The sequence below is a fragment of the Urocitellus parryii genome, chromosome 15 (genome assembly GCF_045843805.1).
Source record: "Urocitellus parryii isolate mUroPar1 chromosome 15, mUroPar1.hap1, whole genome shotgun sequence".
NCBI lineage: Eukaryota > Metazoa > Chordata > Mammalia > Rodentia > Sciuridae > Urocitellus > Urocitellus parryii.
In genome coordinates, this window is record NC_135545.1 from 7,531,217 (window position 1) to 7,548,572 (window position 17,356).

A 17,356-nucleotide genomic window follows, 5' to 3' on the forward strand; every position below is an offset into this window, starting at 1 on the left:
GTGCTCAGGAGGGCTGAGGCAGGAGGATCAGAGGGATCAGAAGTCCAGAGCAGCCTGAGCAACAGCTAGAGGCTGTTTCAATTGGGGAAAAAAAAAAAAAAAAAAGAATGCCTGCCTCCAAAGCCTGAAGACCCTATTGAGAACCCACCCACGCCTGGGGGAGGAGAGAACTGAGCACTACTCTGCTTTCTCCCAGGAGAGGACTTTATCAGAGAGCTCAACCACACACTGATCAAGGAAAAGGATGATTTTAACCTGCAAGCTCTTCATTTCCAGAAGGAGGGTGAGGAAAGATGGGAACCCTGGACCCGTCCAACTCCATCCCCTTTCTACCACCTGAGCCCCTCTCTCCAGCCCCCTGCATTTCCACATCCAGGCCCTTGGCTTCCTCAGTCCCCTCCTCCTGCTGACCCCTCAGGGGTCACCTCCCTCAGGCCCTTCCCCATAACCTCTACTCCTCCCCAGCCCCTCTCCCACCCTTCTTCATTTAAAAGTCTGACTCTTTTCTCCTTCTTTTCTCCCTTCTGAGGCAGCTTTATGTCCCAACAAATGTGGTGAGTGCAGACAGCAGAAGCTATTCTTCTACCCTCATCCATGGCCCATGATACCCACCCCTCCCCCTCCCCCTTTTGGATGCACATTCACAGCATCTGAGAGGTTCCTGGGTCTCCAACCACCTTTTTCTGGCTTGGATTTGCAGGTAGCAGGTGTATCCTATGTGGACTCTTCTTTATTTATTTATTTATTTTAGTTATAGGTGGATACAATACCTTGATTTTATTTGTTTATTTTGTATGTGGTGCCGGGGATCGAACCCAGTGCCTCACCCGTGCTAGTCAAGTGCTCTACCACTGACCCACAACCCCGGCCCCTATTTGGACTTTTTACTGACCTTGGAGGGATGACCTCCTAGGGGTTTGGCCCAGCAGGCCCCCAGCCCTTTAGCCCTTCCCCTTGACCTTTTTCAAACCCACCTCTTAGTGGGTGAATACAGCCTTGACCTTGCCCCTCCAGGCATCATGTTTCAGACTCTGATATGGTGCCAGCACTGTGAGCAAAAGATTCACACTTGCCGGAAGCCCATAAACTGTGGGGGTGAGTATGGGACCAGGCTGGAGGGGTAGGTGGGAGAGGGATGGAACCACAGGAGGGACAGTCCAGAGAGCTCAGAATGCAGACAGGAGGCAGGGAAGGGCCTGGCCCAAACCAAGCTGAGACTGTTTGGGGAGGGCAGTGACCCCAGAAGAACCATCTCACAGTCATGCCCCATCCTCAGATCACCATGTGGAGGTCCATCAATCGGAAGAACTGAACTTGGACTGTCTGCTCACTTGGCACCATATTTCTGAAGGCCTCACAGACTACAAATTTTACAGGGTGGGGCCCTCCAACTCCTGTAACCCTTAAACCCCAAGTCACTCAAGCTGGTATGAGCCCCTGGCCTACACCCAACCCTCATGGCCTAGTAGGTGAGGTCACTCCTGACTCTCAGGCACCCCAAGTCCTGCTTGATGATCCCCTGGATTCCTATCTTCCTGAGGCCCCGGGAGCTTCTCAGCCCTGTATTTCCCCAATTCCTGAAATCCCCATGCCTCTGTGATACTCTTGAGCTTGTATCTAGGTTTGGGAGAACAATTCTGAGACCTTGCTGTACAAGGGGAAGGAATCAACCCTGACAAAGCCAAGTGTGACTGAAGCGGATGAAGGCAAATATCGCTGTGAGCTGGACACAGTGATGTCAGGCCCATCTACCATCATTTCATATCATGTCACAGGTCAGTACCGGGGTGATAGAGCACTGGGGCCCTGGGTATTGTAAGAAGGAGGTACAGGAAGTATTCTCAGCTTTGGAAGCTTAACTTGAGATGGGGTTCTGCCTTCAGGCCTTGGAGGACTTGCTTCTGTTGTGGCCTCTCGTGGCAGGGATAGTGTTCCCTAGGAGGTTTCTACTGGAGGGCCTGGGTCTTGGGGCTGGCGCGCCTTCAGTCCTTCTCTGACTGCTGTTGGCCCTCCTATTATCAGTGCTGCCCCCTAAAATCCGCCATGAGAAACATAAAGAAAAGCTTGAAGACACTGAGGGGAGCCCGTTTGATGTGAACTCAGAAAGCCCCACAGAAAGTACAGCAGCGTCAGCACACCTGGAGCCCATCACATCCCTCCAGCGGTCGCAGGCCCAGAGTATGCTGCAAGGCCGCCTCTTTGGGCTGCTGATCTGCTTCTTAATACTTCTGGTAGCAGCCCTTCTTATCAGGTGAGTCGAGGGAGGAAGGCGGGACCTGGAGGGAGAGGCGGGGCTTCCTACTGCCCAATGCTGGAGCAGTTGGCAGAGCCACTGAGGTTTCCAGAGCACTGGTGGGAGTTACAGCGTGGGGGGCTTACCTAGGAGGGTCAGGCGTTGAGAGTTGTTTGAATAGGTCACCTCTGTGGGGCTGGGAGCTGGGGAGTGTGTCCCAACTGCTTCCTACCTAACAGGACTCCCTGATTTGCACCTCTCAACCTCCTTCAATCTCCCCTAGGCTAATTTACTGGCGAAGATCCAGACAGAAGTGCTCACAATCCAGCCTTGCAAATACAGCTTCTAAGACATCATCTGTTAAGACAACAAAGTCAGCGACCTCGAAGGGAGTTGAAAATACATCATCTAAAACATCAAGGACAACGACCTCAAAGTGAAAAAATAATTAAATACGTGTCTTGTTGTCTAAGTATTTGACTCACTCCTCTGGACTAATTAATACCTTATGTTCCCCCAGAGGACAGATCAGGAGATGGGCTCCTGCCTCAGGGAGGAGGGTGAGGAACATGGCACCACTGAGGTCTGGTGGAGGGGACAGCAGACTGTGATATAATTCCAGAACCAAGAAACAGGCCAGGGCCAGGCCTACCTAGATCTCCTGCCCCAAGCCTGGTTTTCTCAGGACACCCCCTCCCACCTCTTCCTGTTGGGTTTCCTCTTGCCTTTTAATGTCTGCCGCACAGTGCTGGGGGCTGGGTCAGAAGCACAGGCTTTTCTAAAGGGATCAGGAACTAACCCAGGACATCAGATCCAGGCCCTCTGCGTACTGCCCGACCTGCAACAGGTAAGAGCCAGGTAAGACTCCTGGGTCCCACTGCAGCCATCAGTCCTCCTGGGCCTGTAGTCCAGGGCCCATCCCTCTCCCCAGATGCCCCTCCATCTCCCAGATGTCTCTCTGCCTTATTCCCCTAACCCCAGCCCATTTGGGATGTATATCCACCTTCCCTTAGGGCCAGGCTATCTGGTGTATTGAGGGAGGGTGGAAGCACCCCACCCCCTTTGGAAAGCTCCCTCTCCTGTGTGCCTGTGGATCCATTCTCCCCACCAAGCCCTGGGCCACAGGCCCATCCTGCCTCTGTCATGTGAGTAGCCACAAAGTGGTCCACCTGCCCCTGGCCCACCTGCCTTCCATCTGTCCCTGGTTTGGGCTCAGCCCCATGCATTGCTCTCTTGTCAGGGACCCTGAGAGACCTGTCTCCTGGTCCAGTCCTGAATGGGCAAGGGAGCCTGGGCCATGAGAGCAGGAAGTCAGATACTGGTTTACCTGGGCTCATGGGGGGAGAGGTGGGCTTAGGCACTGGGATGGGCCATACAGGGCGGGCTTCATTCTGCTTCCTTCCTCCCCTCCCTTCTCACCTCTTGGTAATGGCTTCTGGGGACTGGCCTTTATTTATTTAAACTCTCTTTCCTGCTACGTCTACCCACCACCCATCCCTGGGTCTCTGTTTTTCCTTACTGTCTCTGCTCCCTTCTCACTCCTGTCCCTCTTTCTCTTGGGGTATTGGTGTCCTTCCCCCTTCCTGGGACCCCATCTCCATGTCTGCTTGTCTTTCTGGATGACTCTCTGCGATTCTGTTTGCAGAGGTGGATCCCCGGTCTTCATCTTCAGACCCGAGGAAACCCTGCAGCTAGCCACTGACTCACCCAGGCTGCAATTGGAACCTTGGCGAGTGGGCACCTTAAAGCAGGTTGGGGGAGTCAATGGGGGAGTAGCCTGGGAGAAGGCGGGGCTGCAGCATCTGAGTGCTGGGCGGGACCTGCGGTTTCCCAGCGCCTACAGAGTGGAGCTGGGATTCCCGTGGGGCGTGGCCCAGCTGGTGGCAGTGGTTGGAGGTGTCCCAGAGTGTCTCTGGATGGAGTCAGGGCCCTTAGGAGGCATTCCGGGCTGCCTTGCAGGAGGCTGAATGTGTAGGTGGCCAAAGCAGTGGTAGCTCCCCAGCGGGGTGTCGGTGGTTCTGGCAGCTCAGCAGCCTGTGGGAAGCGCCAGAGCCTCGTGAATTCCCAGGGGTTCGGCCAGTGTTAGGGGGAAATCCAAGTTGGAGAGAACTAGGAGAGGAGGAACAGGCCAGGACAATGTGCTGGAGGCTGTGCAGAGCTGTGGGTGGGCCTGCGGGGCCAGGGCGGAGTCTGAGGAACTGAGTAGGCCTGAGCCTGAGGTGTTGGGCCTGGTGAGGTGTGGTGGCACCTGCTTGTGGGTCTGTGTGGCAGGAGGCAGCTCTGGGAACTAGGCTGAGGTGGTTCTTGAGGGTCAGGGCCTTCGTGGGCAGAGCCTAGGAGGGAGAGGAACTTGTGTTTCTGGTGGCAGGCCTTGGATTAGGTGGCCTTAGGCTGGGTTGGCTGCCAACTGTAGGCACAGGGTAAAGCAAAGGGCTAGAGGAAGAGGTGTTCGTAGAGGCCAAGGAAGTTTTGTTACGTGGGACCTGAAGCAGGAGGCGGGGGTTGCACATGCCATGGGTTGACTGGAGACGCACAGCCCTGTGCACTGAGGGACAGGGCACTCAGCCTGTGATGGATGATCTCAGTTCTCTCTCTCTCCCTGGTCTTTCTACTCTCAGGCATTTTAATTCTCTCTGTAGGCACGGGCGCCACCTCATGGCGACCACAGAAGAATCGTTCCTGGTCCTGGGTTCTGATCAGGGCCCCCAGCTGGGTCTAGGTGCAAGGAACACTCGGAGAACTTGTCCTTACAGCGCAGTGTGTCAGAGCTGAGCCTGCAGGGTCGGAGGAGGCGGCAGCAGGCACTTAGCATGGCCCCAGGGGCAGCTGATACCCAAATAGTACCTGCAGACCCCGGGGATTTTGATCAGTTGACTCAGTGCCTCATCCAGGCCCCCAGCAATCGCCCCTACTTTCTACTGCCCCAGCTCTATCAGGATGCCCAGGTGAGCATCGCCTCCCCAACCACCCAGAGCCCTATGTCCCCTCTGTCATTGGAGAGTGATAAACCTGTAGTTCTCAGAATTCCTCTGGTTGAGGTAGCCTCAGGTCCTCTGGTAGGCAAGAGCGCAGCCAGGTTGCAGAGTGTGAGTGTGGAGGAGGCAGAGGGGAGATGGCTGACAAGATTACACTGGAGGCACAAACAGGGCATGGTCCTGTCACTGAAAGTAGAGGGCAAGCTGTGTCTTTTCAAAGGAGAGTCCACTGCAGGAAGGAGACCCCGTGCAGACATCATTTCTTGAGGGAGGGTGACAGGAGAGTGCATGTCCTGGGGCAGGGATGTCCTTGACTGGTGTCTGGGGTCTTGATCTAGAAAAGCCTGTATTTCTTTGGTGGGGGAGTGGATGAACCCATTTGTAAAAGGTGATGGTTTTCACTGGGACATTTGTCCACTGTGGATGCAGGCAGGGGGTGCTGGCACTTGTGTGCATTTACACATTTGGGTGACAATGGGAGAACTTGAACTTTAGATTTATTTTACTTTTGTATTTTTATTTTACTTTGTTACATTATAGTTTTATATATTGATGGAATTAGTTGGTACACATTCATTCATGCACACAGTCAGGTTTATTTTAGAAAGGCGACACACTGCTTCCATTTTTACAGAATGGAGACAAGAGCACCTTTTTAAGAAGGGTTCTTTGGAATGCATGTTTTCGGGGAGTGGATGAAGTAGGAAGCTGTCTCCTTGAGGCAGGTGTTTGAAAGCCTGTTTACTAGAAGAGCCACTATATGGAAATCTCTAGGAGGTGTCCCCTGTAGGGAGGGGCATAGTGAGAACCTCTGTTGATGACGTGGGTGTGTCATTGGAGTCCTCCTACAGGTGAGTGGGGGCAAATAGAGGAGTCCATTGTTGGAGTAGGTTTCCTTTTGAAGGGATGGGAAAAATCCACAAAATGCACTGTAGAAAGGGGTCACCTTAGAAATGCACCTTCAGGGGTCTAGGCAATGGAAGACCCTTTGTTTGGCTTGTGACCTTTGTTTAAGTCTTTTGAATGGCTGCCCCTCAGGAGAGGGAACCCTCCCTCTAGAGTCCACTCTGATGGTCTTTTCTCAAAGAGATGTTACTTCTGCCCTAGTGTTCAGAATATTGAAGGAATCCTTGGTTTATCTAGAGCAAGCACTCATTAACTCTCTTCCACAGTGACTTTTAAAACATCTGTTTCCTTTGGGATATTGAGAGAGGGGAAATATCTTAGTGAATTGGGAAATATCTGTAAGGCTCCATCTTCAGGGTAGAATAATGAGTAAAAGGGGGGGCCAGCATTGTGGAAATGGAGGAATGTTTCCTTGGAGAGCTTCATTCTTTGAGGATGATGGTAGGGGAGAGTCCATTTTAGTGGGGTGGTGGGTTGAACTTGGCAGCTCCAATTTCCTGTGCTGGATGTTATGGGAGAAGCTACTCTGTGGCTCTCTGGTTTCCCTGGCTGTTGGATTTTCTTCCAGCATCTGCAGGAAGTTCCCCCTCATGACAGCCTCCAGGAGGAGGCCCAGCATTTATTGGGTCAGCTCTGCATAAGGCTCCCTGGAACCCGACCTCACACATTTGTGGTTGTCGTTGTCTACCATGAAGACATCTGCAGGTGCTGGCCCAGTGCTAGAAGGGTGTGGTGAGTGACAGCGCTTATATTCAGCAGGCTATGGACTGGTTCTGGGCCTGGCATGAAGCCCCCATTTTTGTGTTCACCATCCATGGCATGAAGGTGCTGGGGAAATATTCCCCCTCCCATGGTGATGTGGCTCACGAGAGATAGCCTTGGTCCTTGCCATTCAGTATAACCACACTGTCAGGACCATTGGCACCTTTGGCTTCTGGGCTGCCTACCTGGCTGGTGGAGACACTGTCTACCTTGCCAACCTCACTCTGCCAGACTCAGAGTTCCTGAAGGTCTTCAAGCCTGAGGCTGCCTTCCTGCCTGAGTGGGTGGGCATTAATGCAGACTTGTCTCCAGTGCAGACAGGGGCTGGGCCTTGGAAGCCAGGGAGACTTTTGGGACTGGTCTCATCAGGCTAGAGTCAGACAGACGTGTCTCCAGAGGCCTGGCAGCTTCTGGAGAAGTCAGGGGTGGTCCCAGAGCAGGTGGTGCCCATGGCCAGAGAGATTCTAGTTGGCCAGAGGTGGAAAGAAGCAGGGGAGGGGCTTCCTGGAGCTGCCTGAACACCTACAACCAGCAGAACATCTTTTCTGATGGCTGGCAGTGCCCAGTGAAGCTCGTGGTGGCTCCAGAAGCCACAGTGCCCACCTGATCATCATATCCATAGTATTTCTGCATGGCAGCCCCTGAGAACAGGGAACCCCCCCCTTCTAGAGTCCACTCGGCTGGTCTTTTCTAGCAGAGGTGTTACTTCTGCCCTGGTGTTCAGAAGACTGAAGGACCTCGTGGTTGATCTAGAGCAGGCCCTCATTAGCTCTCCTTCAGGGTTCCTGGACTAATTCCCATTGGGGTTTGTTCTATGGAGAACCAGCTCTACTGTTCTTGAATATCCCTGCAGAGACTGGGGAATAAAGATCCAGAATTCTACGTTGTTCTGCAAAGAATGTGATGAAGGGACTACTGCCGTACTTAACACTCCCAGCACTGCCAGAATGACCGAGATTTGGGAAGCGACCTCTAGTGAACCATCGTCGGTTTTGAGTATGTACTGGGGATTGAATCCTGTTGAACCCTGGGTGATGCTAGGTGTCATTGAGTAACCTCCTCTGTTCACGTGCTATGGAAATGCTGGAGCCATTGTCACCACAGCCATGTCTGTTATTTCCTGAGGAAAGTCAAGATTCTTTTATTTTTTTTCCTCCCTCAAACAAACATGATAAAACATGGGACTTGGGAGAGGGATACCTATTAGGGAAGTATGACAAATTCTGCAGCAGAATCTTCTGGTGAGTCAGGGTGACTTCTAATTTGTAAGCTCAAAAATTCCCAACACAGGATGTGCATCTGTTATCTCTGGGATTAGGATCAAGGAAGTGTCCTGTTTTCCAGCTGGGATGCTGAGAATCTGGGTTTTAATGTCTGGCATCCAGCAAGTCTGCAGAGGGTATTTGTTCCTTGTCAACCTCTGTGGATCCCTGAACTCACAGGACTAAATTTGGTAGGTCTGGGATGAAAGGATCTGAAGATACCAAGACCTCTGAACCCATGTCAGACCCCAGCAGGAGCACAAGCTCTGGCCAGAGAGCACCAGTCTCTTAGATTCATTTCAGGAGCCCTTGTTGGTTTTTTGTGCCTTGAAAAGGGTTCAACAGACACAGCCAAATCTGATCATTCCCCCTCCAGGAATCTAGGCCTCTGGTCTTCTCAGGATTTCAGGGTACCAACCCAAGCAGCTACCAAGGGGAGGAGAGTGGGAGGTAGGAATTAAAATTCTACATTCCCAACCCTTGTCTCTGCAGCTGTGTCCTCTCTCTCTCTCTCTCTCTCTCTCTCCCTCTCCCCCTCCCTCCCTCCCTCCCTCCCTCCCTCCCTCCCTCTGTGTAAGATAAAACACTGAAGGGAAGATGGGAGCTCCCAGATTGTCTTTATTCATATTTTAGGTTTTGCTTCCTACTCAGATCTGACAGCCCTTTGGCTGCTGAAACCCTGTGAGTTTCCCTGGAGCAGGAAGGAAAGCAAGGAGAGCGCTTTCGGGATTCCAAGGGTGGGAGCGCTCCATACCTTTCTCTAGCACCCCCATTAATGGCCTCAAGAACTCCCGACCCACTGAGACCTGGGCGTTCCTTCCTTAACCTGGGAGGAGACTGTGGAATTGAGATGAGGAAAGAGAATCATTACTGAACTTCAATCGCCATAAAGCTTGGGGCGCAGTCACAGTAGAGAAAAAGACCCCAGCGCCTCTGGCAGTGCTAGTCTTAGGCTGGAAACGGCCCCTTCCCTATCTTTGAGGCTGGCAGAGGTACCAAGCCAGAATCCAGGTCCCCAGGGCCCAGGAAGGGAGGACGCTGAGGGCCAGAAGCCTGGTCCTGGGCTCTGAAAGCCAGATCCTGAGGATGGACTTCGCTAGGGTGGATGCTGGAATGAAGGTGTCTGTAAAGGTCACCGTCCCTGTGACGTCATGGAGAGGTAGGCGGGTCTCCCTTTGTTGTGGTCCAATCAGAAGCACAGTTGGGATTCTGGGCGTGGCCAAAGAAAGCCCTAGGAAGTATTTTCTCAGAATTGCGATCTCCAATGGGGACGTGACAGGAGTTCCTGGTGGAACCGGGACCTCCCGTGACACATATCCCCTTGGAAAAGCTGCCGACTTCACGCAGCCAAACTGTCCCTCACAAAACCTGAGTTACAGTCGTGGGAAATATTAAGGCAGAAGGACGCGGCACCGGTTCCTCACAGTCTGAATGGGATCCTGAGCGAATCCTGGGTTTGAGGGCACAAGTCAAGGATCAAGGTCGGAGAGGAGCTAGTTAGTTAGGGTGCCTCGCGTTTAGGGCGCTTTGGGGCTCCGTTTCCTGAGAAGGTGCACCCTGAAAATAAGAGGTCGTAGCCTTGGGCAAGGGTGGACAGGAGGGACAGGAGGGCAAGGGTGGCTGGGAGTCTTGCATACATTCGTGGGGTCCCCAGGGTAAGGGATCTGGAGTGGACTTTGGTCTTGAGGGAGTTTTGAGAACCTGCGGGAGAGTTCATTTGAGCTGGACAAGGACTTTTCAGCCTGAGTCTGCAACAGGGTTTGGGGCTTTGTGTATGTGAGGGTTGATACAGTCAAGGTTTGGAGTTGAGGATCACGTTAATTCGGGGGGGGTGGGAGCTGTGGATTCCATGGGTTGGGAGCTTGGAGAGTCTGCATGGGTTGGGGATCTTGGGTCCTGAGTGTAGGGAATGGTTGAGAGTGTTCCGATGTCTCAGGATGCAATGAAGACCCCCAATTTGGGGCTTTGTGGATTGGGGATTAATTTCACACTCTGAGTCATTTGATGAAGGACACATGTCTTCTTGGTTTGGAGATTTCCTGAACATCCTTCTTTCCTGTGGGGGAGACTGAGGATGTGAGGTCCTGGGGGGCATCTCTAAGACAGGCTTTGATTTCTCTCCATTTAGCACCACCTGCTCCTGACCTGGGTGAGAGGACCCTCCTGGTGTTTCCTCTACTGAGTGCTCTGGCTCAATGGGGCTGTGTTTTGCCCTCCCATTGGCTGCACTGGCCAGCTGCCTGCTTCCTGTGGACTGTTGTATCACATGTGACCCGACAGTCATAGCAGCAGTAAAGTCCTTGGAGACAGACTACCTGCCTGGACACTTGGATGACAAAGGTCACAAAAAAGTGATGGATATTGTACACAAAACTCTGAACGAATTCAAGGAACTGCCGATTAAAGAGGGTTCCTATATGGGAGCCGTAGGTGAGGCCAGGGCATGTTTGGTGCTTCCCATAAGAGGGTTTTGGTCAGGATTTCTAGGGCCAGAGATGAAAGGGGCTGGGCCAGGTTCTCCTGATCTACAGAAGTCTGTGATACAGATTCCAGGCCCTCCCAGAGCTAGCAAACACTGTTTTTCTACTTCCTATCTAGCAATTATCTGTAAGAAAACAATTCCCCGAGGGAAACAGAATAGTGAGTTCCATAATTAGGTCTATCCTTGCAGTGTGTTCCCATGGGCATGGTAGAAATTACAGGAGGCAGTAAAGTTGGAACATGGTGTTCTTTGTCTGCCCATAGATGAAAAAACAATAAAACACGCAGCCTCGAATTTCTTGAGGGAGCTGAAAGTCATCACAGACAGTGATGTAGAAGGTTAGTGTACCCAAGGGCTGGGGGGTCCTGAATCTCGGGGCAGCCATTGCTGTCAGTGACGACTCTTGGCTGGTATGATGCAGGACGCTGGAACCAGATTTCCTAGGTTCAAATTCTGGCTCTGCCACTTCCTACCCATGTGGCCCTGAGCAAGAAACTGGGCAGTTTCCTCAGCTCTACACTGGACAGCATCACAGTGCCCTCCTCCCTCAGCTCCTGGGAGGTTAGGTGGATTGATTCCTGTGCATTGCTTAGCCCAGTGACTGGCACTGTGTGAAGTACTTGATTTCTGTGCCCCTTCCTGAGAAGGCAGAAAGGGGAAGGCCAGCCCCCTCAGGTAGCGCCTGCCCCACAGTCTGTGGTGCTCAGGAGGGCTGAGACAGGAGGATCAGTTGGGATCAGAAGTCCAGACACACCAGCCTGAACGACAGCTAGAGGCTGTTTCAAAAAATAATAACAATAACAATGCCAACTCCATAGACAGAGGCCCCATGAGGACCTGCACCACCGAGAGAGGAACAGCTGAGCCACGCCCCACTCTTTTCCAGGGGAGGAATTCGTGAGGCAGTTGTACTGGATGTTGGACAAGGAAAAGGGGGATTTTATGCACGAGTCTGCTCAGTTCCTGAAGGAGGGTGAGGGAAGATGGGAACCCTGGGCCCGGCCTACCCTATCTCCCTTCCACCTTCTGAATCCCTCTTTGCAGCCCCCTGCATCTCCACATCCAGGCCTTGGCTTCCTCAGTCCCCTCCTCCTGCCTGCCCTTCAGGGGGAACTTCCCTCAGGCCCTTTCCCCAGGAAAGCAAGAACCCACGCCTCAGCTCCTCCCCAGCCCCTCTCCCACCCTTCTTCATGTAAAAGTCTGATTCTCTTCTCCCTCTTTTTCTTTCCGAGGCAGCTTTTTGTCCCAACAAATGTGGTGAGTGCAGACAGCAGAAGCTACTCTTCTACCCTCATCCATGGCCCATGATACCCACCCCTCCCTGCCCTCCCCTTTTTGGATGCGCATTCACAGCATCTGAGAGGTTCCTGGGTCTCCGGCCGCCATTCTCTGGCTTGGATTTGCAGGTAGCAGGTGTATTCCGTTTGGACCCTTTACTAACCTTGGAGGGATGACCTCCTAGGGATCTGGCCCAATAGCCCCCCAGCCCTTCAGTCCTTTTCCTTGCCCTCTCTTTCAGACCTACCTTAGTGGGTGAGTACAGCCTTGACCTTGCCCCTCCAGGCGTCATGTTGCAGACTCTGATATGGTGCCGGAACTGTGAGAAGGAGGTTCATACATGCCTGAAGACCAAGACCTGCGGGGGTGAGTATGGGACCCTGCTGGAGGGGTAGGTGGGAGAGGGATGGAACCACAGGAGGGACAGTCCAGAGAGCTCAGAATGCAGACAGGAGGCAGGGAAGGGCCTGGCCCAAATAGAGCTGAGACTGTTTGGGGAGGGCAGTGACCCCAGAAGAACCATCTCACAGTCATGCCCCATCCTCAGAGCGCCATGTGGAGGTCCATGAGATGGAAGACATGATCTTGGACTGTCTGCTCACTTGGCACCATATTTCTGAAGGCCTCACAGACTACAAATTTTACAGGGTGGGGCCCTCCAACTCCTGTAACCCTTAAACCCCAAGTCACTCAAGCTGGTATGAGCCCCTGGCCTACACCCAACCCTCATGGCCTAGTAGGTGAGGTCACTCCTGACTCTCAGGCACCCCAAGTCCTGCTTGATGATCCCCTGGATTCCTGTCTTCCTGAGGCCCCGGGAGCTTCTCAGCCCTGTATTTCCCCAATTCCTGAAATCCCCATGCCTCTGTGATACTCTTGAGCTTGTATCTAGGTTTGGGAGAACAATTCTGAGACCTTGCTGTACAAGGGGAAGGAATCAACCCTGACAAAGCCAAGGGTGACTGAAGCGGATGAAGGCAAATATCGCTGCCAGCTGGACACAGTGAAGTCGGGCCCAGCCACCATCATTTCATATCGTGTCACAGGTCAGTACTGGGGATAGAGAACTGGGGCCCTGGGTATTGTAAGAAGGAGGTATACTTAGCTTTGGAAGCTTAACTTCAGATGGGGTTCTGCCTCATCTCACGGCAGGGACAGGGTTCCCTGGGAATTTTCTACTGGTTGGTCTGGGTACTGGGATGGGCTGGCCATTATCCCTGCCCTGACCATTGACTGTGTCCCTTCTCTGTCAGTGATACCCCCAAATGCCCGTGAAGAGAAACCAGGTTCACACATTGTAACGGAGGAGGAGGCGGGGAATATTCCGGTTATCCCGGACCAGCCGGAGACCATCATCACGACCACAATCACCCACTCCTCCGACACTGAGACTAGGCTGCAGAACATCCTCTTCTGGCTGCTGATCTCCTTCTCTATATTCCTGATAGTAGCACTTATCCTCAGGCAAGTCACTGCAGAGAATGGCAGGGCTTCCTACTGCCCAATGCTGGAGCAGTTGGCAGAGCCACTGAGGTTTCCCGAGAGCTGGTGGGAATTACAGCGTGGGGGGCTTACCTAGGAGGGCCAGGCTTTGAGAGCTGTTTGAATAGGTCAGCTCTGTGGGGCTGGGAGTTGGGGAATGGGTCCCAACTGCTTTCTACTTAACACGGTTCCATGATTTGCAAATCTCAACCCATTCAATCTCCCTCAGGATAATTTACTGGCGACAATCAAAAGAGAAACCCAAGACCTCAGATGAGAGCCTTGAAAATACAGCTTCTTAGCCGGCAAAGACAATGGCCTCAAAAGAGAAAAATAATTAAATACGTGTCTTGTTATCTAAGTATTTGACTCAATCCTCTTGACTGAATAATACCTTATGTTCCCCCAGAGGACAGATCAGGAGATGGGCTCCTGCCTCAGGGAGGAGGGTGAGGAACATGGCACCACTGAGGTCTGGTGGAGGGGACAGCAGACTGTGATACAATTCCAGAACCAAGAAACAGGCCAGGGCCAGGCCTACCTAGATCTCCTGCCCCAGGCCTAGTTTTCTCAGGACACCCCCTCCCACCTCTTCCTGTTGGGTTTCCTCTTGCCTTTTAATGTCTGCCGCACAGTGCTGGGGGCTGGATCAGAGGCACAGGCTTTTCTAAAGGGATCAGGAACTAACCCAGGACATCAGAGCCAGGCCCTCTGGGTGCTGCCCGACCTGCAACAGGTAAGAGCCAGGTAAGACTCCTGGGTCCCACTGCAGCCATCAGTCCTCCTGGGCCTGTAGTCCAGGGCCCATCCCTCTCCCCAGATGCCCCTCCATCTCCCAGATGTCTCTCTGCCTCATTCCCCTAACTCCAGCCCATTTGGGATGTATATCCACCTTCCCTTAGGGCCAGGCTATCTGGTGTATTGAGGGAGGGTGGAAGCACCCCACCCCCTTTGGAAAGCTCCCTCTCCTGTGTGCCTGTGGATCCATCCTCCCCACCAAGCCCTGGGCCACAGGCCCATCCTGCCTCTGTCATGTGAGTAGCCACAAAGTGGTCCACCTGCCCCTGGCCCACCTGCCTTCCATCTGTCCCTGGTTTGGGCTCAGCCCCATGCATTGCTCTCTTGTCAGGGACCCTGAGAGACCTGTCTCCTGTTCCAGTCATGAATGGGCAAGGGAGCCTGGGTGATGAGAGCAGGAAGTCAGATACTGGTTTACCTGGGCCCATGGGGGGGGAGGTGGGCTTAGGCACTGGGGTGGGCCACACAGAGGTGGGCTTAGGCACTGAGGCCACACAGAGCCGGCTGTGATTGGCCTTCCTTCCTCCCCTCTTGCTCACCTCTTGGGAGTGGGGGATTGGCCTTTGTTTATTTGAATCTCTCTTTTCTGTGACTTCTACCCACCACCTATCTTGGTAGACCCTGGGTCATTGTCTATTCTTTCTTCTCTGCTCCCTTCTCTCTTGGTCCCTGTCTCTCTCTTTGGCCTTTGTGTGCTTCCCTCTTCCTGGGACCCCATCTTGGTGTCTGCTTGCCTTTCTGGATGACTCTCTTGTGTCTTGCTTCACTGGTGGCTCCCAGGTATTCCTCCTGTGACACCGCGAGCTGCAGTGTAGGATCAACTGTCCTGATGTGCAGGTGGTGGGCGTGTGGGCGTAGTGAATGCTGTATGGAGACCCTCGAGGAACCACACCAAGCCCATCTCTCAGCTCTTTCGTGGTTCGGGAACCGGGACCACCAAATCTGGGGGCGCTAGAGGACTGACGAGTCCCAGGGACGCGCAGCAGCGCTGGACGTCTTCATGCTGTGCAACGCGCTGGATCAACTAGCCAAGGCCAGAGTGGGCAGCAGCGAGTGGCGGCTGGAGCACCTGCCTGTGCTGGGCTACTCGGAGCGCCCACTGCTGGTGCAGGAGCTGTGGCGTGCTGCTTGGAGCAGGAAACCTTCGGGGGCTGCGGTCAGTGATGGTGAGCCAGTGCTTAGGGACTCCGGGCCTCCAGAGCCAAAAGGCGCTGGGAGGACCCTACTGGGAAGGGCTGAGGGCGTGGCTCTGGAGGGGCAGGCTCTGAGGGGTGGGCGGGGCCAAGGCGGGGTCTCAGACATAGGTGACTTTTGGGGTCTATCATGTATGTAAAAGGCTTAACACACGAGTTGTTATACAATTTGTGCTTAATTATGAATGGCGATTCTAATTATGTCTTTAAAGAGTTCGTTGATTACCTGTTGAGGGGCACACATTTGTTAGGGCCCTGGGAATATAACAGGGCCATTGCCAGGTGAATTTTCCACCTTCCCAAATATGATATTTATTTATTTATTTATTTATTTATTTATTTATTTTTTGTGCTGGGGATTGAGCCCAGGGCCTTTGTGCACATCGATTATTCATTAGTTTACTTCCCTTGGGCACCAAGTATGTGCCAGAGCCTGTGTTGGGGCCTGGAAAAGCCGCGTCCCACAGTACAGTTACTTCCTTCAATCTGGACTGTCGATGAAGGGCGTTTATTGGGAGATTGTTTCCATGTCCCACAGGATAGAGTCTTCTCTGTAATTCATCATCTAGAATAGTTCCTAGCAGATAGTGGGTGCTAAATTAAATAACATTAAAGGAATGGATTTTCAAAACTGCAGTGGGTAAAAGAACAAGGGTAGTTCCAGGCACAGTGGACAGCATCTTCGAAAGCCCAGGTGTGGTGGGCAACATCAGCTCTAGGTGGCCAGTTCTGTTTGGATGATCTCAGCTCCACCCACCCCTGATCTTTCCAATCTCACCCTGTTTTTTAACTGTCTCGGTAGGTACCTGTGCCCTTTTGTGGCAGCCAGAGAAGAACCGTTCCAGAGTTGCTCCTGGTGGGGAGGCGCTGACCAGTCCTGGTTCAGCTGGTTGCAGGGGCGAGGAGAGCTGGGAAAACTTGCCCTTCTGGCGCATCATGTCAGAGCTGAGCCTGCATGGGCCACGGAATGCAGGCAGGAGGCACTGAGCATGGCCTCAGGGGCAGCTGATTCCCCAGTAGATCCTGCAGACCCCGGATGTTGATCAGTTGACTCATCCAGGCCCCCAGCAATCACCCCTGCTATGGTGGGATTTGAACACAGACAGGGCACCGAGACATTCAACAGGAAGGAATTTATTTATTTGTGCCTGCAGAGACCCAGAGGATTGTTATCCAAAGGCTGAGTATGCAGGGATGCTGGCCTTATATACCTCTGGCAAGCTCTTTGTCTCCCATATAAGGTAATACACATTCTGATTGGGTATTTTTATGCTATAGAGTTGCAACAAAGTTGGAACAGCATCACACATAACTGAGTTACAACAGAGTCACCCCAGATTTACAGCAGAGCTGGCATGCACAGTAAATGTGACATGTTGCCTTTTCTTGGTTCTGGGAGGGCCCTTACCACATTCTCCCCTTTGATGCTCAGATCCCTTTAGGGTCAAAGGGCATCATCCTGACTTAAAGGCTTATATCTCTGTGACATCATAACACGTGCTGCCCAACCATACCTCCATGAGACTGGAGATAGAGTTCATAACCAGGGGTAATATGGCAGGGTAGGAGTCGGCAGGCTCCCAGCATTAAACCCACATCACTTGTAAGAGTTTTGAATCCCCCCAAAACTGAAAACCATCCTTCAAATAATTTCTTGTGATTCCAACCTTTTCAAGTCTGGACCAAGACATAAATGACCTTTTTTGTTGTTGTTGTTGTTTTAATCTGATTTCTACTCTGACCTTGCCCTCATCATCTATTTGTAGGTAATAGTTGCCCAGGTTAAATTTCCCACTCATCTCACCTTCAGAAGCAAGCAAGTAGTGTTTGATGCTAAACAATTCTGATGAATAGCATTGTGCACTTGAATATACCTTGCTTAGCCAGTAAATTGAGGGCTTGTGTCGCGTCTCATTAGTTATAATTTCAACAACAGCTGTTAGCCTAACGATGTGATTTCACATATACATGGGAGTTCAGTACCC

General features: G+C 52.5%; 1 protein-coding gene across 1 annotated transcript; it reads left to right on the forward strand.

Annotated features, from left to right (window-relative positions):
- The first annotated feature begins 10,402 nt into the window (after positions 1 to 10,402).
- LOC144250271 (izumo sperm-egg fusion protein 1-like) lies at positions 10,403 to 13,477 on the forward strand. Its single transcript, XM_077792782.1, has 8 exons — positions 10,403 to 10,568; positions 10,884 to 10,958; positions 11,507 to 11,593; positions 11,857 to 11,877; positions 12,184 to 12,264; positions 12,446 to 12,546; positions 12,791 to 12,944; positions 13,152 to 13,477. Exons 1-8 carry the CDS (start codon positions 10,493 to 10,495, stop codon positions 13,475 to 13,477), a joined length of 921 nt encoding a protein of 306 aa, XP_077648908.1. The 5' UTR covers positions 10,403 to 10,492.
- Positions 13,478 to 17,356: the final 3,879 nt, after the last annotated feature.